The 25,936-nt window shown below is 27.8% G+C and overlaps 1 protein-coding gene across 1 annotated transcript; it reads left to right on the top strand.

The window, feature by feature from the left end:
• Nucleotides 1-661: 661 nt before the first annotated feature.
• Nucleotides 662-24,543, top strand: LOC111029117 (SH2 domain-containing protein 4A-like). The gene is made up of 9 exons (XM_022308023.1): nt 662-996; nt 18,590-18,768; nt 18,874-19,030; nt 19,859-20,057; nt 20,310-20,457; nt 22,539-22,641; nt 22,735-22,865; nt 22,972-23,169; nt 24,323-24,543. The coding sequence occupies exons 2-9, from the start codon at nt 18,597-18,599 to the stop codon at nt 24,445-24,447; spliced, it is 1,233 nt and encodes a 410-aa protein (XP_022163715.1). The 5' UTR covers nt 662-996; nt 18,590-18,596; the 3' UTR covers nt 24,448-24,543.
• The last annotated feature ends 1,393 nt before the right edge of the window (nt 24,544-25,936 follow it).

Raw genomic sequence — 25,936 nt, forward strand, 5'->3', positions numbered from 1 at the left:
ACCTTTTTAAAGAATAACATAGATTTTTAATCGGATGTTCCAGAGTAAAATAATTTTCTGAGTTTTTGATACATAATTAAAGATCGAATTTCCAACAATGCTTTAATTAGTTATAATTTAAAAGTAGGTAGGTATTTACATTTTACAGAATTTATGTTAGCAGAAAAGTGACACAGGGGTTAAAGCAAGATGTTGGTACCTACAGGCTACACTACTAAACTATAAACTCCGCTCATCTATGCTTAACGTTAAAATGTATTTATTATTCTATATATTGTACATTATATTTATAAGGTACTTATAGGCTATAATACTAGTTGACTACTGGTACGAAATTTGATATTTATACACTGAAAAACTTTCTGCTTTGGAATGCGAAATTACAAAATGTATTTTTGTCATTTAAAAAAGCAAAAACCTTAAAAAATAATTAAAATTAATTGAAAAAATATTTTCTGTTTTTCTTTCAAAATGTTATTTTGAAATGATTTCAAATTATATAAAAACACGTTGTTAGTTTTCAAAAATAATGAACGTCTAACGTTAAAAGAATCGTCCTGTACTCCTGTTTGTATACAGTTTAAACGGAGTGATGGTAAATGAGCAAGCATTATCAATACGTGCGATGTAGCCGTGTTCAGCGGCCAGCGTACTCTTGGTGGTGGTGTAATCGGCGGCGTCGTTCGTGTGGACAGCACATTGTCGTAACTAAAACTCGTGCAGTCGTGATTAGTCAGACTTTAGACGTTGACCCGTCGACGTCGTCGTCTGCAGCGTGTAGAAGTTAAGTCGTGTTAAGTCGCCCATAATATTTAAACGGTTTCGTTCCAACGGCAGACCGACGTTGACATTATACGGACGATTATAACAATAGAACCGTTGAGTACCGCCTACATAGCTGCTAGCTGCCGTTCTTAGTTCTCGAATGATATGGTTTGCTGTTAAAACTATACTCAAACAATTGTATACCTAATCAGAATTTGGCCACAAACAAAGGTAACATTTAAATTACTACTTGAATAGTTTAATACTCCTATTTATTATGATTTATAATATTATGTAAGTCGGTTGTTGAATTACTAGCATTTTGCTGTTTTTGCATTGATTTGATATCGCTATAAATATTTAAATAGGTAATAGCAAATTTTTCTTTTGTTGCTAACTAATTAAGTTCACACTTATTCTTCTTGAATATGGCAGTGAATATATGGGTTTCAAAATCACCCTATGTTCAAATTATAATTTTGACATTTTACTATTTTCGGTATAATTTTTAATAAAATTGATAGGTAGGTACTTAAGATATCAACAAACTCATCGTAATTAATACCTAAATTTGTTGTAAAACTCAAAAACACGTAGGTTAAAAAATTAGCTACCGTTCATTTTAGTAAACATATTACGATTCATGTAGCTATGATTCAAGTAATGAACACAATATAAATAACTATTGGTACATTGTTCTTTGTTCAATTAACACTATAAAATACTTTATACAGGTAGGTATCTGTCATACAACAACAACACTGTAAATAGTTATAACTTATAATGGTTCACCACGTAGTAATCAGATATAAGCACATTCTGTAAATTCTGTTATAAATGAATTAATGATAACTATTTAGAGCATTAAAAATTAAAATTAAATAACTTACTACCTGTCTACTTACGAATAAAAACAAATCCTATAATATAATATACAAATGAAATAAAATAAAAATAAATACAATTTTATAAACAGAAATCTAAATAATTTAATAATTACTCTCCCAAATCCTATTGACTTGAAATCTTCCGAGTTAATTGCTATTAAATAGTAAAATGATCCATTTGTATAAACAATGTTCCATCGTGCTTTCCAACTCGGAGAAAATCGATTTGTCAGTAACAATCTATTAAATATTATACAGAACAACAAACATATTATAATATATTATTATTTACTGTAACAACATTTAACACCATTTTTGCCTTATCATGAAGTCAATATAGATAATTTGAATAACAACACATAAAAAACTTTCTGCCCAGTGCCCACAACATCCAAATCGATGTTAAATATTATTTACATAATACAGATATTTGTATAGTTAGGTTCAAATAGTATGTATCGTTATTTACTGTTAACACACAAAAAATACCTACACAAATGAAGTGTATATTGATGAGACGATGACCTATAATACTTTTGTGTGTTGTGGATAAAACTGATATTTTGTAAAAATAAAAACACATGTATTTTATATAATTGTAAATCAGAATGTTGATATTTTCACACAAGAAACGTCCCTAGACAACATAAAATTATAAATTAAATGTCCTTATTGAAAATGTTTATAACATGTATTTCATATGTGTCTGTTTAGAGTATTTATTTTTTAAGATGACGTACCGTCCTTTTAAGTGTTATATATGGTATAATACACCATACACGGGGAATTTAAATGTTTTAAAAATAGGCTATTCGAGTTACACATGTTCTATAACTTGGTGGGATACTGTCTAGAGAATCCCGTTTTATCTTTTGCTGGAAAAAAACTGCATATGGTACTATGATGTAGGTACTACAACACTCTAGTCTGTAATTTGATGTTGGGAATATGCAACCATCCGTGAATATGAACATGCTGATAGTCATAGTTATAACGATATATTACGGCAGAGCAATATTTTCTTTTATAACTTACTATTTTAATAATTTTGGTAACATTTTATAGGATGTTGTACATACTTTTTATTACATATACATAATACGTATACGCTTATGATTAATAAATTAATTAATCAACTTTTTAAAACAAACAACAGTAACATTACATGTACTAATTTATATAATTTCTAAAATACCCCATACCTTGCATTATTATATTATTATAAAACAAGATTTTCAATTTTTTCACTTTTAAAGTCATGCTTTCTATTACATTTGTAATTTAAGAAACGATAATGGACACAATAATTCTAAAATGTTTAAATGTGTAGGTACAATACATTATTTAGACAATGTTTAAAACTAGAGTAATAACTATTGAGTGCCTACTTGCATTGATTTTATAATATTTATAATATGTTATGAAATCAGTAGAAGAACAAACATTTTTGAAAAAATATCTGAAATTCATATTGGAACATAGGTAACATTGTTCCCTAACACACAAAACATTTCATGAAGGTAATTAAAGACAATGTTACCGATACTTCTCAATCATTCGATAAACAATACACATGCTACATCAGTTACTAAGATGTATCATATTTGTGCTAACGCCCATGTTAGAAATCCTTGAACATGATCTTATAATTGCAGAAATGTATTTTATCATTGTGAAGTGCGCGCAGTGTCCATTTGCTACTGTCTTTGTGGGTTACAATAATATGACATCACTGTCCAAACTTGTATTAAGTATAATACCATAATCGGAACAAAGGACATCGGATACCTATAAATTTGCATTAGTTAATAATACAATCAGCGATCGTTTTGAATATTGCAGGAAATAAGACTTCCAAGCGAGTTTCACTTATTTACTTTTAAATCTTTCGACCTGGATCCATTGTAATTATTTTTTAAATCAACTGGATTGACAATGTTCATGAAAGTCGTTATGCTACGTTGGCCTTTTAGCAGTCGAATAGTTTAACAAATTAGTAATTTTTTCTATACACTCAAATATTTAGTGTAAGTAACAAACGAAAATATGTTTAAAAATGTGGTTTTTAAGAATTATTAATTGCATAACCAGGTATTCTTGAAAAAGTAGTTTTATTTAATTTTTTTTTGCTTTCTTTGTTTTTAAAATTCTAAGAAAATCGTAAAATGTAAATTAACTTTAAATTTAAATTTAAAAAAAACACATTTATCAAAATATCCCCTTATGAAGTTGTCATTTGACCTTGTTGAAAAACATAAAAGTTATGAATTGTTATATTTGTTTAATTGTTTTTATTTACCGTTACACGTACATGCTTTCTTCGTAAATACTAAATTTCGTTTGGATTGTATTCAACCGGTTCCATAAGGTTGTGCAATTAGTTCAAGAATAACACTACTGTCATTACTATTTAATAACACATTTCGCATGAATCACGAATATAAAGTACAGTTGGCCAGAAAAACGATGTTTTATATTTTTTGTGCGTCGAGTGTTTGTGCCGGAATGCCGGATGTTACATGTCTCAAAACTATGTCTCTAATACCTCTATAGTATGTGTACAGAAACACAATAATATAGTATATTGTTATTCTTGAAATAATACAACATTAAAACATAGAATATTTAGACGGTTTAATCTAAAGTTAATAATTGTTTACCTAAACTAATTTGTAGGCATGAACTAAATATTAGTTACAGTATTATGTAAGTACTAAGTATAGTACTTATGGAATATTCCATGTTTCCATTCACACTTATACATTATTATGATAAACTTATGCAGTATTACACTTACATGGTTATGATAGATGATAACTGACTTGTAAAATTATTATGAATGCTAACGACTTTTTAAGAGAAATTATAAGAAATGGGGACTTACTAAAAATGAGGGGGTGGACATAATAGGGATGTAAATGTGCATAATATAGGACATAGGTACAATGGAAGAAAAAATAATGAATAAATTGTTTTTTTATTAAACGACTATACATAACAGTAAAGAGATAAATGTGACGTTGATTATGTAAGGGACCCTTTCAAAATTTTAAAATTCTCATTATTACTTGCTTTAAAATTTAAATAACAAAAAACCCTACTTATGGCCGTACATAGTATTCATAATGCTTATCTTCACATTTTAGGTCAATTCACTCTAATATAATAATATACAGACAGAGTTCATTGAATTATTCTAAACATAAAATCTGGTATGATATTCCGACTTATCCGTTGGTTTACTCTGTTAATTAAGACGAAGACAACATACGAGGGTTCTGTTAATATTTATGTTGTACATCAGTACATAAAATATTGATTATTATTTATTAGCTACTTGTAATTACATTCTAATAAATATTATTTTTATTTGATAAAATAATATATTTTATAATCTGTGTATGTTTTAACACAGCAAGTAAATGAGATATATTTTTTTAATACTTATAAACAATAAAATATTATGAGAAGGAAGACTATCCACTGATAGCACCAGACGGTTTTTTTATGTTTACGTAAATATTATATTATTTTAGTTTGTTCTACTAAATAAATAAAACATATTGAATGCCTATCGTAAACGTTAATAAAATATTATGTTATTAGTATACACTCAGGATATATATATATAAATGACACACATTGTAATCATTAATACTAGAACCTAACCTAACCTAACCTAACCTAATTACTATAATTTTGGTCATTATTACTCATTACACCATACTACCTAGATAAAACGAATAAAATTTGATTGAATTCCTTTCGTAGATCCGGTACTTATGCCATTTGAAGACCACTATATTAGATGATGCCATGATGGGTACCTATAAAAATAAAATAAATTATTAACTGTATACTAATATCATTAATATGATTACCCGGAATTGGTGAAACACTGAAAACGTATGCTCCTTGCTATACAGTTAGAGGATCAGTCTCATAAAGTGATTTTGTATGCACCATGTGTCAGCAAACACATATCACAGAGTAAACTGCCCTTGACCGAATCGTTGACACTTTGCTACATAGCTCAGCCGAACAACTATAACAATGACGAATAAAAATTGTTTTTTTTTATTGTAAATATTTTTATTTTTTTGTTTCTCTATTTCAAACAGTTTATTCCTTAGCCATACATAGTTTCTGTAAAAAGAAATATGCGTTGTAATTTATTTTATGCGTAGGTTAGTGAATAGTGGACTCACACAGTTATTACTTATTAGTTATTAGTCAACACAAACCAAAGAAACCATCGATAAAATATTTTAAATTTTAATCCTTAGCAAATTTACTCATGGATGGTTTACAGCTTGACACGTGAAAATCTTCATCAATAAATTAGTCATTTAATATATTATATAGGTACAATTATATTATAAAAGTTATTGTTTAATTATTTTACAGTGATATACAAATTATAAACCTACCATGGTTTTATAAGACATTAAAATTTAATAAAAACACTTAAAAATTTAAACTTCATAAATTATTTTTGTATTATAATTTTGTAAGCTAAAAATGTACTAAATTTATAAAAAAAAAATCAAATTTATTTACATTTTTTTTAAATTTTGAATATTTTTTTATTACGCAATCTTTTCAAATAAATGTAGAACAATAGTGAATGAAATTTTTGAAGAGAAAAAAATGATGACAGGATTCACATAACGAAGGAACCACCCAGTGGAGGACTTCGGGACATTTTAAATATAGATTAGGTATTATGATAGATTTCAAACAATTTACATTGTTACTTAATAATATTTATTAAGTATTTTAAGTTAACAAAAAACAAAAATAAATAAATATATAGTTGCCATGATTAGCAATTTAATTAAACTCGAATAATTGGTGCATATTATAATATAATAAGATTTTTGCTAGGTACTTAATTTCTTTATAATTTTATTTATATAGTAATAAACTTCTATTTATTTTTTATTTAAAATAAAATATATAGGCGCCTTTTCATTTTTAAAGATTAAAAACATTTCTAGTATTTATAATACTTAAACATATTTTGTTATTTCAAATAAATATCAACCTGAAAATTCTAATTGATTACAATTTGCCTTATCAAAACAAAGTAATTTATATGTTAGACAATATTTATGATACTTTATTTGAAATAAAAGCCTTATAGTTATAATTCATATTGTAATATATTATTGCAATAATAATTTATTGATTTTAGTGGATTTATAATGGTATGCTTTTATGATTTTTTGCAATATGTTTATAATCTTTCGCGATTAAAATTGACCTGCTGTTTATGCCCCCATAGCTTAGGTATTTAAATTAAATAAATAATTCGTAATTACCACTGAATATACACAAGTATTTTAATATCATAGAGTAACAATATCATTATTTTATTTTGTTTACTTTAAGACACTTTAATTGTTGAGCTAACTTTTTATAAAGGCTAATGAAAAAAAACAAACAATATCATTGTCTAAATTAAAAAATATTTTTAATTTATGGATTATACATAGGTAATATAAGCTATTTTATGTGAAAACATATTTTGTTTTATTATCCAACTGAGGAAAAAAAATGTTTTATAATAATCATTAATTACTTAATTTAATATTTTGACGATATCGTATTATAGGTAGGTAGTTCATTATATAATTTTTGAATTATAACTATAACATTATTTTTAGGATGAAATGGTAGTATTTTTGTTACCAAGTTTTAAAGCTTACTCAGTTTTGGGTTATATTCATCTGTATTGTGATTAACGATTTCTCATCTGATTTGGTTATATCATTCAAACAAATAAATATATTTTTCTTTATAGTGATATAATATATTTTGTAAATTAAATGAAACCAGAACGAAACATAGACACCATAATCTTTCAATTAAGTTAAAATCTCGAGGTTTTTATTTGCATCATTTTTGAATATAAAACAAAAGGATGACATAATTCAAGGATGTTTCCCATGTGATGTGTGTCCGCATCATTAAACTACAGTATAACTATAAGTGACAATACTCGAGTTAATTGTTTATTTTTTTTCCAAACAATCTTTACCGAACCCTGACAAAATGAATTATATGAATTATTATACTGTACAACACTGATTGTGAAAAATTCTATAAATAACTCCAAAAGAAATTATTGAGAAACGATATTTTTCAATATTTGTTTAGTTTACAAGCATTGTTGGAAAATGTTACAATGGACAGTAGGTACAATGAGCTGCATTGAATAGCACTCTATTGTACCTATATATATTTTTTTATCCAACATGAAGGATTTCTCTTTTCTACACACACACACACACACACACACACACACACACACACCAGACTTACATATTATAAATAATAAATATATTTATATATATAATTATAATTTATAATATCTACATACATAATACTAATGTAATAGACGATTTTCATAGAAGTTTATGGGAGATATTATTTTTAACTAAACATATAACACAATTATCGCATTTGACTGCTATAATTTAACTAAAGACGGCGGGATTTTTACATTGACATATTATTATATAATTATAAATTATAATATGTTAATAAATTCAGGATTATACTGATTAATGATTACGTCTTAAGATTAGCTTAAATTTCGGTATACTATGATTTAGATTTTAGACACTGTATATTCTAGTATTAAACACCAAGCGTCCAAGCATATTATTTGTTTATTATATAAAATAATAAAATATGGCTTATTGTTGTATAGGTACTATAAGAAAATATACTTTAACATTCCAATTATTGTTACGAAATTATTTCACTCGTATTAAATTTACTTTAATCGTTACATAGTAACTCTTTAATGCTAATAATTCACACTCTACATTGTCATGACTAATGATATATCATTATCATAGAACACTGTAGATTATACTGAGGTCTTATAACTTTATAAAATATCATTAAATATATATTTTTATAATTTATTTTGCATATTTAATGATAATAAACACCGTTTTAGTAATGAAGATAACGCATTAAGATTTTTCAAATAAAATAATATTTCTAATTTCCAACTTAACTATTTTTATTTTTCGTTGGCATTGAACAAAATTAACCAATAGGCACGTCTTAAGCTATCAATGAAATGCAGATACACAAACTAATAAAATTGTTGTCTAACCACTCTAAGTATCGTAGTATACGAAACGAATATCGTGAGAAGAAAATATACGTGCCATAAATAAATTAATTTATTGCATTTATACAACCATGCGGCATACAGGGTAATTCACCAAGCATGCTCATCCCCTTTTTTTTGTTATAAATTTATTAAGATACTAATTTTTTGAATTTTTATTTATATGTAGGTGCTTAATGATCATGATATTATCAAATACTTAGATTTTTATACGTTTTAAGGAGTGGTTTGTACTCTGTGGCTATATATAAACTTCGTTTTTAAAAACCAGACGACGTTTTTGAAAATAGTGATGTGTCTAAATTAAAATCCGAATAAATAATTTTTTAGTTATTCTTTGTGTTTAAGTCCATGATAATAGGTTTGGAACAGATAAAGGTTATAATGATGATTTAAAAATCATTGTTATTCATATTAATCGATTGGCATTTAATAATTTGTAAAAATCATCGTAATATAATAATGTAATTTAGAACCTACTATAGATTAAAAATAAATATTACATCTATTTTATGCTATTTTTTTTTTTTAAATTATTTTTAAGGATACCGTATACATTAAATCATCAATATAGGTACATTTTAATAATTATGACTATAATCACCAACATTTTCAAAAAAAAAAATCATTGTGTGTAATACAGGTACATTACCATTTATGGCTTATGGAATTACCTAAATTTATCTCAAATTTTTATTGAGTATTTTTGAAACTTGTAATAATTAAATAATATTATAATAATACATATAGTATATAATTGTAATTTTCAGACATTCACTAAAACATCAAAAAACAAGCGTACTTAAAAATACGAGATCATAATTCATATTTCATAACAAGTATATGTATAGTCAGGCAGTCAGCGACACTATAGATTTCTATAATATATATTATTAACCTCACGGATTTTTTGTACAGTAAATTTTGCTCTTGAATTATAATATTGATTTATGATTATATTTAAAAAAGTAAAAATTTCGAAAATGTTTCTATATTTACAACCACGTATACCTAATTTTTGTAGCATGGGGTAAAATTAAACATTTGTCTGGATCCTTTTTTTAGTGATTGGACATTTTTGTAGGGCAATTTGATAAAAAAAAATCTATAGTAAGAATGACCTTAAGTCAGCTATGTATAAGCTATTTAGTATAATGGCACTTGTACGGGTCAGGGGGGAAGGACGAGAAACACTTATGTAGTTATGACGCGTAATATATTATTGTAAATCGAAGAGGAAAATGGACCGTTGCACGCGTTTCTATATTATATTATATTATTCATGGGGGGTTTTACTTTTATATATCGGTATTTTTAACGGTTACGAAAAATTCACTTCTCTCATTCTTTTACCTGAATTTTGGTCGTGCAATATTGATGTAATAGTCAAGTAACAGCCAACAGGTACCTACTTATTATACCAGCTGACCTAAACTCATCGTCGTCACGCCGCGAACGTTTCCGCTTCCATTTCTCTCCGCTGTAGCCGAGCTATATAGAGTCCACCGACAGTCACTTAGCGGCAGCGGTGGGAATATCATGGAGCTCGATTCCGCATGATGTACACCTTTTGTCTACGTGATTCCGAAAATTGTCGGCTCATAAAATATGTATACATTTCAACCGTAGTTAATTACGAGTTTTCGCATAAAAATCACTGTGACGTTGGCGATTGTCGGATTGTTACATAAATTTATGTTTGTGTTAAAACAAACTATGTAACCTATCGACAGTTATCAGATAATAAAATATATTATTTTCTAACATTTTCACAATTTTTTTTCTTTCAAAGTTCGGTTGTATAGTAATTTGTAAGACTTTTATAATTTATAAAGCACACGTAATTAAGTTTACATATTAAAATAGCTTTAAGTTTATACTTATAGTTTTGATAAACAATTTATCATTTTTAATGTACCTTGGTACTACATATTATAGCACTTCTAAATAATGCATGTGAAATAATAATAATAAATAATATTTTTAAAATAATGATAGGTAATGAATGTATAAGTAAATATTATCATGATATATTATATTATATAGTCATCACTCATCAATAAATATATGAAGACGTCCAATTCACTAATTTAGTGTTTTTATTGTTTTATTGTCAGATAAAAAGTCCGAAGATATAAAATTTTCTGTTACATTTTCATTTATAATTACATAAATAATTGATAATATAATATACAATATAGTATTTTTTTTAATTTTTTTTAAAAATTATTTATTTTAAATCGACGAGGTTATTATTTAAGAAAACGTAACTTCTTGTAAATTACTATTATTATAGAGCCATCGATATTTGTGAAAGCCAAAAGGTTTAAATTTTTTACTATATATTTTTTAATTTACTTTTATATTGACGATTATTTAAAATTTTTTTATAAAACTATTATATTTGTAAGTTGGTAAGTATAATGAATAGGTATAGTAATCAAATATTAATATTGTATAAGAAAATTTACTTTTTTAAATTAATATTAATTATATATATTATTTTATATGTACCTATAATCTATATAATAGATCATATATACCTAGTTATAAATAAAAATATAATAAACAATTATGTATTTTCGAAAATTGTATCTAACATAAAAAATTGAATCCGAACTTTTGTCTTATTTTTCGTCCGGGATTCATATATTGGTCTAAGAGTCGCTATAAGACTACAGATCTGGGGACCGGCACGATGCTATTACTCGCTAGTATAAGTTTTAGTTTTACACATATGCTAGACGCTAGTACCTAACTATAATCTTATCGAAGGAAAAGAGCATTAATTATTATTGGTCTATATGTAACTATTCAAGTTGTAATATTACGCAGCAGCTGGATGCATACTAGACATCGTCATACCTACTAAATATCGGAATATGTATAATATTTATTATGGTTTACGTAATAACGGTAATGGTCTTGTTACTATTATCTTCGATAATATTATATTATTTTAATATATTTTTGTATAGATTAATATACTAATAGGTAATACATAATATGCATTGACGCATTTTTATCGATGGTTATTATATGTACGCACAATTATATTGGTATTTGGTTTAATGATTTGTTTGCCGCAACCGTCCACGCAGTCTCCAATCATGATGTTAAAGTCCATTTTGATTTCATTAACCATTCATACATTTTTATGATAATCCTAAGGTTAAGGCTGTATTAAACTACTAACTTTAGGACGTATTCTTTAACCATAAATATTATAAGTGAAGATGACAAAATGGTGTATATTTTATATTAATTTAGTGTAAACTACAAACTATATTTTACGAGTATTATTATGTATAATACACCCACATCACTAAATCATTTTTATTAAGATCACTGGGTGTCGAATAGTGTACATTGTCCAACGGCGCCGCCCTATAGTTTTGACTGTGGATTGTGCATACCAATCGGATACTAAACATTTATCGTTGCGCCATGCACACAATATGTATATAATAAGTATATATTTAGGTACTTTATAGTAAATACTCAACGAAATCGTTAATTCGGAGGAAAAGTTCGTTCAGAATATTTGAATTAACATATAACGGGGAAGGCGATAAAAAGAAGGCGCAGAGCTGATTATCGATCACAGTGCGGAAAATCGCTACTTATCCGACGGCGGTGGAAATAATCAGTTTTATATTATCACAGGCAGCGTGTCAATGCAATGACTACGACGGTGATAGTCCATAGTCCTCCTCTTTACTCTATCTCTTTCACTCTTTCTCTGTCCGCAGGCGATACACTATAATAATATAATAAAAATAATACAAGACGTGCCGTCGCAGCTATTGTCACGCCAAACAATGCGTCCGACCACACGATCGATTAGGGGCGAGGCGATTGTAAATTTCAACGATATGCATACAAGCAATAAGCATAATAATAATAATTATGCATATAAGTTCAGATGGGCACATTGATAACGAAAAACCTACGCGTTAAGTAACCGCGTCGTGTGACACTCGAAAAGTAGGTATAGCCGGTATATGCAGTACTACCTATATGGCTATATTATGTACCTTACGTATTATTGTTATGTTAAACGCATTCCACCGAAGTATAAGTAGTTATTTATTTTAGTATTCCTTGTTGAAACCTCTCACTAAAAAGTATGAACCCCCGAACACACCATATGAATATCGCAATAAAAGATAAATAAAAGAAATATAATGTGATCGGTAAAATCATGTAAAAATCATACATTAACGTTTTTATTACACATGCACAATATTTAAGTCACAATGATATATTTTTTTTACTCTCTTGAATGACAACGTACGTACCTACACATGGAATTGAAACATTTTTTATTTCATATTCCAAAGCTAAATATTATTGAAAGTACTTCCATCTATAAGAGTCAAATTTCTAATAAGAAGTTAATACTTTTAACTTATAAGTTATAAGTACCTATATAAGGTTTGAATTCATGGGTTGTTGTACAAGCTCAAAATTATCAACACACCAGATTATCTTCTCAACTCCCTAATTTCGTTTCTTTCTAACAGGCTATTTTCTGTTAAAATAAATGACAACTTTTTTTCCTTCCAGCCAATCTGAGCTGGCGTCCCACGAGGATCAATAATTGGCCCAACATTATTTAACATCTACACATCCGACATCCCACTGTCGCCGCACACAAATATAGTCCTCTTTGCGGACGATACTACCATTTACTCTGAATCTCGTAACCCAGAAGCAATATCAGTACATCTACAAAATCACTTAAATACATTATCAGCCTGGTGCAAGAACCGGAAAATATCAATTAACCCATCAAAAAGTGTAAATCATTACCGCTAACTTTTAACAACGAACCAATCGCCTGGAAGCCGTCCGTCAAGTACCTATAGGCGTAACGTTGGACAAAAGATTAACCTGGTGGCTACACCTCTCATTTAAACTCCAACAAGCCTATCAACGTCTAGGGATGCTCTTTCCTATCTTAAACAGGAAGTCTTCTCTACAAAAAAAACTTTCCCTATACTTATTTATAAGCAAGTGCTACGTCCATTAATCACATACGCCTGCACAAATTCATCCATAAAACTGCAAATATTCCAAAACAAAGTTTTAAGAACGATAACAAACTCTCCAAGGTTTGTAAGGAACTCAGATATACACACAAAGGCCTCAAAATTCGAACTCTTCAAGACCACATCAAACACTTGGCTGTGAGCTTCTTCAAATCCATCCACAAGTCAACACGCTCAATGCACTATCACATCAACATCAGACCACCTCCACAACGCCACCTCCAACGCGGACGTCCGCATGACATGATTCCTCAAGAAACATTCTGAGCTAACTTTAAGCCTCTAACTATTATGTTACTATCACTTAACTTAAAATTGTAATGTCATTTACTTATCGCACTTAGCACTCTAAAATGTATTACCCTTTTCTTTAAATCTCTATGTCTAGATAGCTAAAGCTAGGAGTAGACCTACCTTATTCTACCTTATTGTCGAATAACAAAAAAGGTTTAAAACTAGCGGATTAGTGAACAAACATTTTTTGGAGTACCCCTGTGTGGCTGTACCAGTTCACCTCACTTATCTGCATTTTAAATACTTATAAGTTAAGTAAATTTAACTCATAAACCACTAGTCCAAAATTCAATTTTTATACCAACATCGAAGTATTCCAAAAAATATTCTGCTTTTGAATTAAGGAATTAAAAAACCATGTTTCAACTTGTACGATATCTTGGTACAGAAAAAACGGACAATACGTAAACGGTGGCCGACAGTAGAGTCGTAGGGACTTTAACATTATTCCCCATTATAGCTTTATAAAAATCTAAAGTCCTACCATATACCATAATACTATATAACTATAAACTAAGTATTAGGTCTATGAGCATAACAACAGTATAATAGCTGGCAGTGATAAGCATTTCAGGAGATACCTACACACGTCGGTATCTATTATAAACGCTGTTTGCATGTTTACTATTTCGTATTCCGGGTGCCTACTTGTTACAGGTTCCTACTTGTTACCAAGCCAAATATTATTTGCACTAACACATATCACAATACATCCTCTATTATGTTGGTTTATTCATTTCTCTCTCCAGTATCTATACATTATACAACGGATGACGTCTGAATATGTGAATGGAAAGAAAAACTCGATATTTTGTCACCTGTGACTAACGTCATAAGCTAATAAATATCTCCTGATATTTAGTCGTCACACCAAAAGCATTACAATTTTATTATATTATTGATTTATTACACGTATTTTATATTGTGTGGCATACTACTAATATATATTGTACGCTTTTATCGTCAACCGTTTTTTCCCTTTTTGATTATGAAAAATGCAACGCATATAATATACAGCCGCAATTAATAAGTACGTCATAATATACTCATATCACACACAAACTTATATGAAGATATGCATGTGTCTGTGTGTATGTGTGTGTGTGTGTATATATATAGGTTATAGTATAATAGCCGTATATGGCAATATAAACATAATATTATACATCATTATCTCGGATTAATACTCATCATAAATGAAACAAAATGTGCTGCGTCCATATTAATATTATGTAGTCGTATAATACAACGTGGGTAGTATTATAGTCTAATCTAATAAAATATGTATAGTAACATAATAATATTATATTGCTCAACTTATAATAGGTGAGCAATGTGCATTAAAGGTAAAAATGTCAAAATGTTGATGCACAATCGAGTGTGTATGAATTATGTGTGGTAAGAATAACTGAGTCTTATTCCTAGGTAGTTTAATTTATAATCAAAAGGTTATATTATTTTTTAATTTATTTATGTCATTATACATTTATAGGTACCAAAAGCAGGTTTAAAGTTTAAAAAAACCGGGAAGTTGGTCAACATTAAATTTTTTAATATAATCGGTACTACGTTGTCATTATCTATTGAATAGGCCAAAATCGATGTATTAAATTTGAATTTAATGTAAATCATTCGTACAAGAAACAGTTCTGGGTGGACACTTTATGCTTATCAGTTTATACTTCTAAAAATATTTTTGAATTTATTTATATTACTACTAAAAATTAATTTTTTGATAGTTATATGGTGTATTTGTATCAGTATGTAACTAATTTTTACCAAAATCCTTGAATGTATTATTGTCAGAGTTCAAGTATTGATTGTTGAATTTTGACTGATGGATTACAAAATACAAAAGGTAGAAAAGAAAGTAAGATAGAGAGAGATACAAGTTCAAGGTTTTCCCGTGGTTTGAGTTAAACTTGAAAACTTGAGTATTCTCCTACAAAAAGTATGATTATTTGAACACTAGGTACAAACATTTAGGATTTCAATTACTTAACACTTGTATAGATATGAAATGAAAGAATGAACGTAACATCGGTAAAATCGATTACTGACATCGACTTTTTCAGGTAGGGTCAGCACGATTTGGTCTTACTACCAGTGGAGAGTACTCCCACGGCACGAAATCGTGAAATCGTTAAACTAAATCGCATAAGTCTGGTTGGGTGGGCTTTACTATGGCTCAGATGAAAGACCAATTGATTGGTGGTCGGTCGAATGCGCTTTTATACACAACTGGTTGGTGATAACAGTATAACACGATAACACTTTTGTGGAAAACCCGTGTTCTATGACAGTTTTTTGACCGTAGGTGTCGAGATCTGTTAAAGAAACAACGAAGCCGCAAAAGTCTCATTAACAAACATTGCAAAAGTAATATAATTATATGATATGATAACCAATTAATTAAAAATAATAACAATAATATGGGTCGGAATAATAATAAAAATAATAGTCATAGACATTAATTATTATAGTAATACCACATACCACATTACGCATAATAGATTTTAGCAAATCGAAAATATCAATAATTAAGTTTACAACAGTCGTGACTTACATGTATTGCTGTGTACGTTTAGGGTGACTATATATACTATAATATTCTCTAGGCAACAAACATTCTATTCGTGATTTTCGCTAAATGATTTGTACTACCTAGGCTTTACAAAGCGCAAATAGCTCGTAGACTTTCTTAATTATTATGTGTATCCTATATTTCTACACAAAATATGTGTTTGAAGTAATGTCAATGGACACCATCGTTTCACTCAAATGTCACCCAGTCCTTGTGTCTTATTGTATAATATGTATTAAGTAGGTACATATTATATTGATTATATACAGTGTACATTGTACACTATACACAATACAGTTTGTAAATATTCACTTTCTTCACAAAAAAAAACCTACCCATACTAAGTACCTATACCTGTACTATTTGAAACATGACAGCAGACATATGACGTATGCATCGCGTATGTACATTATTCATGTGTAATAAAGTGCGTTATAAACCCGTCAATAAAGAGCTGATTATTATTTCAGTTTTAAGTGTAACAATAGGATAAATATTGAAACTATCAATAATGACGTAAATCCTGTGTTTTAAGCTCCTATATTAGCCCTGACACGCTTTCTATGTAGGCACGTATTGAAATATTGACGCGGAAGTGACCCTGGTTGAATAACACCGCCATATATTTTGTACTAATGTAATATATAATATTATTATATTGTATGTGTTTATAACAAGTATATACTAGAAATATTACTGAATTGCAATTTTCCTTAAAACTACATACGTAAGAGTAGCCGAATAGGTACATTGAATACAAAGAACTATTCTATGTTCCAGATGAATAGATCTTACAGAGTACAGTTTTTATCTGTAATTTTCTGTTAAGAATACATAATTATAATATTATGTTGATAGCAAAAGACATACATAAAGTTAGGATAGCTAGAGGTAATTGCTAATTAGTGATTAACAGTAAACATTATGTTTTACAATACAGACTAGTAAATTGAGGACATTAAAATCCTACTTGTGTGATATATTAATGTCATTTTTGTGCCAATATATGTGTACATTAATTAAATATTGATAATATAGGTTATATACTTATATGTACTATATGGTAGTTAAAACTCAAAAGACCGAAACGATCTAGAATTTTTTTTTAATTTAAAGATTAAGGAATAACCGAATAAACATAACAATATATAGCATACATATTTTCGTTGATACATGTTACTTTCTCTATGTAATAATAAATAATAATACAATTATTGCGTAAACGATTTTCATTATTAGAATGATTACCTATCTTATTCCTTACACGTTATCTTCAGCTAAGCAGAACAGAAATGAGTTGTACTCATTAACCCTAGGTACATGAATTACATTAAAACAAACAGCAGCTAAAATACCATACATCGATGATAATTCTTAATTGTTATTTCATCTAAACCCAAAATTTGTAATTTATTAAAACAATTTGAAATTATGAATAATGACATTGGTATATTCTATGTGACACTTATTATAATAATATACTTACCTATATGAATATAAACTATAAATTATATACCAAATAAATTATTATACAAAAAAAATTGAGGCAGAACGTAGCTGCCGGTACCAAATAATTAGAATAAAATGATATCAAATTAATTGTAATTAATCTATAACTAATAATATAAAAAAACTCAATTATTGTATGCCCATTTGGCAATTTGAAAATAAAAATAAATTATAAAATACAGTAGGTTCACTTTCACTCCGAGTTGGCGAAACGGTGCGTGATAAAAAGAAAATGAATTAAATGTACATGTGCAAAAAAAATCAATTATCCATAGTTTAACTAGTAAAGTACTACATCAAACTATTAAGCAGGCCATCTAAACTACTTGTTTTTACATTTTAGATTCACCATGCTTCAGCAGATTCTCAAAGACATGTACGTTGATCCAGAGCTGCTGGCGGAATTAGACGAAACGCAAAAACAAACTCTATTTTGTAGAATGCGCGAAGAGCAAGTGCGACGTTGGAGTGTATGGGATCATAACGAGGACATTAAACCCGCATATCCAAAACGACAAAAAAGTAAAATTCAATATACGTATACATATTACAGATATTGAAATAGTATATCGTGTATACCTATAGGCAATAATAAATTAATTTTGAGTTAACGGGGTTGTATTTTAGATAAAAAAAAAGTACAATGGATGTTGGATACAAATGGCAACCCTTGGACATGGATCATGGGTGAGCATAAAGATGACAAGACTATTGAACAAATAATAGAAGAAGAGGCTAGAGAAGCTGCAAGAATACAAGCAGAACACGAGACTGAACAATTGCGGTTCGTTTTTATTAATTTATAAATAAACTGAGGTACAGTCTCAGACTATGTTACTTCTCAGTAGGTATAATATTATATTTTTGGTGAGGGTAATGACTCATTACCTTGGAACTTATATCGACAACATACCATAATATTATCACTGTTACACCAGTTTTCGATAAAATTATTGTCACCTGTCGGCGAATTGGGAAAATTGAAACTATATTAATAAAATAATATTACAAGTATTTTAAAACTGATATATTTGTCTGCAAACTGAGTTTTCGGCGAATTGGGATTTGGCAAAGTGGGTATAAATCGAAAAAGTAATATAATTATTAAGTTCATTTTTTAGAGCTTTTAGGTCATTTTTACATTTTTTTAGTGCATTTTTGTGTATTTTTATGTCATTTAAATCCTAGCTCCACTAATGAGTAATGTACAAAGTGTGCTACCCTAAGTGGTGATACAACTAAAAAAAATGAATACCATATTGATTTTATTGTAAATCATTACTTTAACGAGTTTAAAGTTTAAATTATTTTAGAAAAAACATAGATGTGGTGGGGGTGCTGAAAGGGGGGCGAAATTCTCCATCAGATGTTTGCCTAACAAATTATCCACTCCCTCTCCCACTGAAACAAAATCCTAACTACTCCACAGTACATAAATATTTATTTTTATGAAATTTAAAATATTTATAAATATAAAATAAGTATACGAATATACCATTTATTAGCATTTATAAGTTATGTTATTGATTTTCAATTAAAATCAATTAGGTTAAAAAATTATTAATCAATTATGAAGTATAATGTAATTTATTTTGTATTTTTACCACTCTAGATTAAAAGTTGAATCGGAATTAATGGCAATGTTGGAAAGCAAAGCAAAAACTCAATTTAATCCTCCTGAAAATAAATATTCGCATGCGACTGAAGAGATTTACTGCTCCGTAGAAGATCTGAACACTAGAAATGCAAAAAAACCATGTGTAGCCACACAACCAATTCGTGGGGCTTTAAAAGAACTGTCATTCAACAAAGTATTTAGTTTATAGCTTATACTATACCTCATAATAATAAAATAACCTAAGTCTATGAGACTATAATATATGATAATATGAATGATACTAAGCATTATACAATATAAGATATAACATAATGTGATGTAAAATATAGCCTTCTGATCATATTGTGTATGTTTTGTATCACTAATTGTATATCGTATATACCTGTGAGTGGAACCAATCGTTCGATGAGCCCCTGAACATAAAGTACATTGAACTGTTGTACAGGTGTCCGAGCGTGTGAGAAATTGGGAACAGAGAGTAATGGAAGAACGGACATCGGAAATCTATAACAAAATGAAAAATAAAAAAGAAGAAGAAGAGAGACAAGCCGAAGAAGCTGATAAAAAGCAAGAAATTGTTTGGAGAGAACAGAGTAAGCACTATAATACCTAAGCAAAACGTAACAAATAACAATATTAACTCATGATATAAATAAATTATTTATCTGAGCATTCATGTCAATGTGTCATGTATTACATTTTTTGCTTGTGTAAGTGTGTAATAGATTACATGAAATGAATCATGTGCGACAATTGTAATAATTGTATAATATTATCTTTATAATTTCACTTATGAGTAATTACGATAATCTTTACACCTAGGTACCTACTAAAAACTAAATTGAGAATACTGATTACTGATATCAATGATAAGTTACATATTATTATATGAAAAGTAGCACTAGAAATATTAGAACGATATTACACTTATTAAATAGTAATTGAATTCATAATATTACATAAAAGTGAAAATAGTCTAAGAAAACTAGAAATCTTGAGATTCGTTTAATTTAAATAATATGCTCATACATGATACATAAATACAATTTAAAAAAAAAACAATTTACTAATACTGCTTGAATAAAGTACTTCATTCATTATGTTTGGTATGATACTATTGTAATTTGTAACACTACACTGTACAAATATTATAATAAATTAGGGATCGCTAATACCTTGTAATACGTAATGGTAAAATACTTAATTTATGTGCAGGCAATGAATTAAAATCAAATTATTATATTACTACCTATATATTCTATATCAAAAGTTCCTAAACTGTAGGTCTCAAATATATTTTTGGTGGGATGCGTGTAAAGTTTTGAAATGTATACTATGTATATGTTTTTGTATAATATAAAATATTTAATATTAAATTACTATGAAAGCAAGTTACTAGATACATGTTACTCCACAAGAAAAATTGTTTGATCACAGATATGTTTTTGGTATAATTTAGTAGGTTATTGTATTAATATTTAAAGAATTTGATGTTAAATTATCTAACAATATTAAGCTACTATATTGGTACTATAATTAATTTTGACATGGATTTCCAAGTACATCTTATAACTAAACCATTAATTCGCAATAATTAAGTACTATAATAACCTAAATCGTATTAACTTACATATTATATAATTAATTATACTTAAATCGTTTAAGACTTAAGAATTTATTGGAATTAAACTTGAAATATGTAATTATTCGATGAAATTATTTAATATACCTAATTGGGCAACTCAAAGAAAAATCAATTTCGCTTGCACATTAAAACTATAATTGTGTTTTAATATGTTCGCTAATTTGTCCCGTTTTCAATTTGCTTGGAATAATGTACAATAAATTTCAATAAAATGGCGTAATTCTGAAAAAAAAAGTTACATGAAATTAAATTATAAGTACGAAAAAGTACATATTGAAAATCTGAAGTTATTGTAATTTAAAATTTGAATGGAAGTTTTGTACAATTGATTTATCATTTAAATGTTTTATAGGAAATGTCTGTTACTCTGTTGTCAATTTCATTATAAAGTATGTTTTTAAACAGGCACATCTTCCATACTTCATAATATTATGATTGTCTAAATTCTAACGGGACTTTTACTTACTATGCATACACCCATATATGCTATATGCCTATAAATTAGTACTTGTATAACTTATAAATTATATAAATTAATTTAAGTTAGGTAATTCAATAAATATGACTCTTGAGTTATGAGTTGTACATTCAATAGATACATAATTTAATATTTAGATATTATAAATAAATAGCAAATTGTTAGTAAATTATAAATATTCAATTATTAATTTTAGATGTTCCATATGTAACGAAAATACCTACACATTAGTTATTATTTATTTTATTTACGGCATTTCAGAGTATATTTATATAAATGGTGGAAATGTAATATTATGACTTGTCAATTAATAATTACCATAATTTAAGAGTTATAACAGAAATATATTTTTTTCTGTATGAATAATAAACACGTTTTTTTCAAAAACGCGACCAATGAAAATATCAATTTCATTAGAATAAGAAGAAAGATTTCTTTCTTAAGTTCAATATTAAACTTATCATTTTATAGAATAATAGAATATTTTTTTTAATATTTGCTACTTGCTAGTTAATAACCATTCATAATAATTTTAATTTTAATATTTTTAGAACAAAAAGCTAAAGAAGTTGAGTTACAAATTCGACAAATTGCACGTCAAGCTAGAGAAGAACATAGAAGGTCACTTCTAAATACTACAGAAAAACCTCCTAAGTAAGTGTCATATATAATGTATATTCATATTTAAATTAAAAATCGTATAATTTATAACATCGTTACAAAGTGAAAATATATTTTTTATTTTAGTGTAGTGTTTGTGCCAAATTCATCTAAGCCACCAAGTAAAAAAGCTGTTGTTGAATGGTTTAGAGCGAAAGAAATACCCAGAAGAGCTGGATTTGAAAAAGATAAAAATGCCATAGCCACTTGGTTCCACGGTATACCTTAGAGTTTTAAATATCAATAAATATGCTAAACTAGAATATCTATATGATTTACGTTTTGACAATTATTTAATATTTAATTTATATTAATGAATATTAGGTCTCATAACACGGCAAGAAGCAGAGATTTTACTCATCAACGAACCAGTGGGCAGCTTTTTAGTTCGACTATCCGAACGAATTTGGGGCTACGCCATCACATACAAAGATCATGATTGCTGCAAACATTATTTGGTAGATGCATCTAATGGTCATTACCAGTTTTTAGGGACTAATCAAATATCTCACAACACATTGAGTGAGTTATTTCAAATTTTTTTGAATAACAGAATTGAAATAAAATATTTTAAACGTTCAATTAAAAAAAGAAAAGATGAACTTTCAGTTAATTAGTTTTGACTATGAATTATTATTAAGAAAATAAAAGGTAAAGTAATTTAAATTAAAAAATGACATGTACTGAAAATTGAAATGAAAAAGAATAAAAACCAATCAGAATATTAAAAGGAAAATGTATTCTAATAAATAATATTTATTTCATTACTTATTTACATTTTTAAGTTATCGGCGAAACAAATAATTTGTTGATTTTACAAATTTACAATGTTGTTTTCCTTCTTTTTATCTTTTTTTTTATTCTATGTTACATTTAATTGGATTTCATGTGAATACAGATGTTAAATATATTCAATTATAAAGTCAGACAGGATGTTTTCTTCACGGTGTTGAATGTTGAACACTCGTCTCTTTTCGATCACCTCGGCACAGGCCACAGGATAGTGGTGTGTAGGCGTGCAGTGTGTTGTGGCTTGTAATATACTAATATTGAACTTAAAAGCAATGTTAAATTGATCGTTACTCGTTAGTCATCGATCCGAAATCTACATAAATAACAATTTGAAGCAAATATCAGTGAAAACTGCGCTTTCTAAAATGTTCTCTAATATACAGTTATCAATAGTTTTTTCTTGTGCTAACAGAGAAAATATTGAGGAAATCGAAAACAACGGTGATCTATTCAAAGTATTATCCGAACACGATTTACGTATTTAAATTTTAAATGTATTACTTGAAACTTTTTATGCATTGTTGTTTCATTATATCCTAGAAATATAACTGTATACAAATAATAATAATAATAACAGTCAAAGTTAACATTACCGTTAAGGTCAGAATCTATTGTATGCATCATAATATATTAAAAAATACCTACACATAATCACATAGATATGATAAATATATTTAAATTTTTATAACTTAATACAATTATTCAAATATTACTAAATTGAATTTATTTTGTAGTATATTCTTATTATTATAAAATATACAATTTTATTACAATATTATAAGTTATAAAATATTATACTAAGTATCTATTACCAAAACATTCGGTTTTGTGCAGCACATTTGTGTATTATATAATTTTATATTAACGCAACGTCTTTTTTTAGGTGAATTAGTCAGCTATCATCGAAACATGCCAATTACCAAGACTGGGGAAGAATTATTATTAAATCCATGTAACCGCACAACAAATTTGCCTCCTCTCGTTTTCCAAGGCTTATTAAAAACATGAATACCAACTAATACTAATCTAATGAATTCTACTATATTTATATAATACGTATTTTTATGTTAAATATAAAATACATTTTAATTCCTCATAATTTAATATTTTTAATATTTTATTGTTTTACCTTTTACATATTTTATATTTAAGAAGTACCACTACCTATAATCGTGTTTTTAAATTGTATTGAATAAAAAAAATACACCAATTTTATACCTATACTATACGTTTCTTTTTTTACTAACCCCGTGCACTTTGTTTCCCTTTAAAAATTTTAACTCTATATGATTCAAACTTTGTTCAATTCATAATTTAATATTCGGTGTAATGGTGTTCAACATTTAAAAATTTTCATCGACTATCTTGAATCTTAAAATACTTGTGTAATCACTACTTTAAATGCGAATTTTGGAAAATGCTTTCTTGATGCATATACTAACACGGTGGTACAGTGGTACGATTGTACGAAGGTACCTATAACCTATACCCTGAAAATGACAAGCCTCAAGATATCACTGTCAATAGGTTCTACGTTGATCAGTCAGTGAGTCAGTCAGGACAAGTTCGATTATATTATATTTTAGCGATCCTGTTCGGCGTTTCTCGTGAAAATCACTTATTCACTTGTATGATTATGCGAACAGTACCTATATTATCAAGTAGGCAATCCACGTGTAGTGGATTGCGAATCCCGCAAAGTGCATTTGTAAATGTATAATTTCTAACTCTATAGTTTCAAAGTTATAACAAGTTTGTCGTATTTACTTTATCCAACCTACGGGGATTGGATGCAATGTGTCATCCGCGGTGGTTTTCTATATAGCTGTATAACCCGCGGCTTTGCCTGAGAAAAAATTATCAATTAATACAAAATACGGCGTTATAATATATTGATGTATCTCGGTTATTCAGTTATTTCGATTATCTACCCAATCACTTCCCGAAGTTCCATCATGACCGGACATAAATTCACTTTTATATATTATGTAGAAGGTTTTATACAGCTTATCACACACATTACACCTGTGACATGAATGTTTTTTCGGCTGATTTAGTTCGTAACAGTTCGTAACCTTTCTTGGGGTGCCTAAAGCCCACCACGAAGGTTTCATGGTAATCAGATGAATAGTGTAGAAAATAGGAATACATAAAGTCTAAACAAACAAACATACATTTGCTTTTATATAATCAAAACTTATTTATATATTTATATATATAGCCAATATTACTCAGGGAATTTGGGAATTGTCTTAGTAATCTTAGAGATTAACCCCTACAAACAAACAATTTTACCTCTTTATAATTATTAATATATGATTCATAATTATTAAGTTTAGATAATTAATAATTATTAATTTTACTTACATACTACTATAAGTTATAGCTACATAAAGAATATATTATATAATAATTGATTACTTTTACTTCAGCAAATTATAAAGCCTCGTAAAAAAAAAAAATTTAATTTTGGCAAAATGATCAAAAGTACTATAAA

This window comes from Myzus persicae, unplaced genomic scaffold (assembly GCF_001856785.1).
Source record: "Myzus persicae strain clone G006 unplaced genomic scaffold, MPER_G0061.0, whole genome shotgun sequence".
Taxonomy (NCBI): domain Eukaryota; kingdom Metazoa; phylum Arthropoda; class Insecta; order Hemiptera; family Aphididae; genus Myzus; species Myzus persicae.

Bases quoted from the DNA above. Each gene is read 5' to 3' on its own strand.
- LOC111029117 (XM_022308023.1), top strand. From the start codon at position 18,597: ATGCTTCAGCAGATTCTCAAAGACATGTACGTTGATCCAGAGCTGCTG. The intron at 20,058-20,309 runs GTATTTAGTTTA...ACTGTTGTACAG, and splicing joins AAGAACTGTCATTCAACAAA to GTGTCCGAGCGTGTGAGAAA. The intron at 20,458-22,538 runs GTAAGCACTATA...TAATATTTTTAG, and splicing joins AATTGTTTGGAGAGAACAGA to AACAAAAAGCTAAAGAAGTT.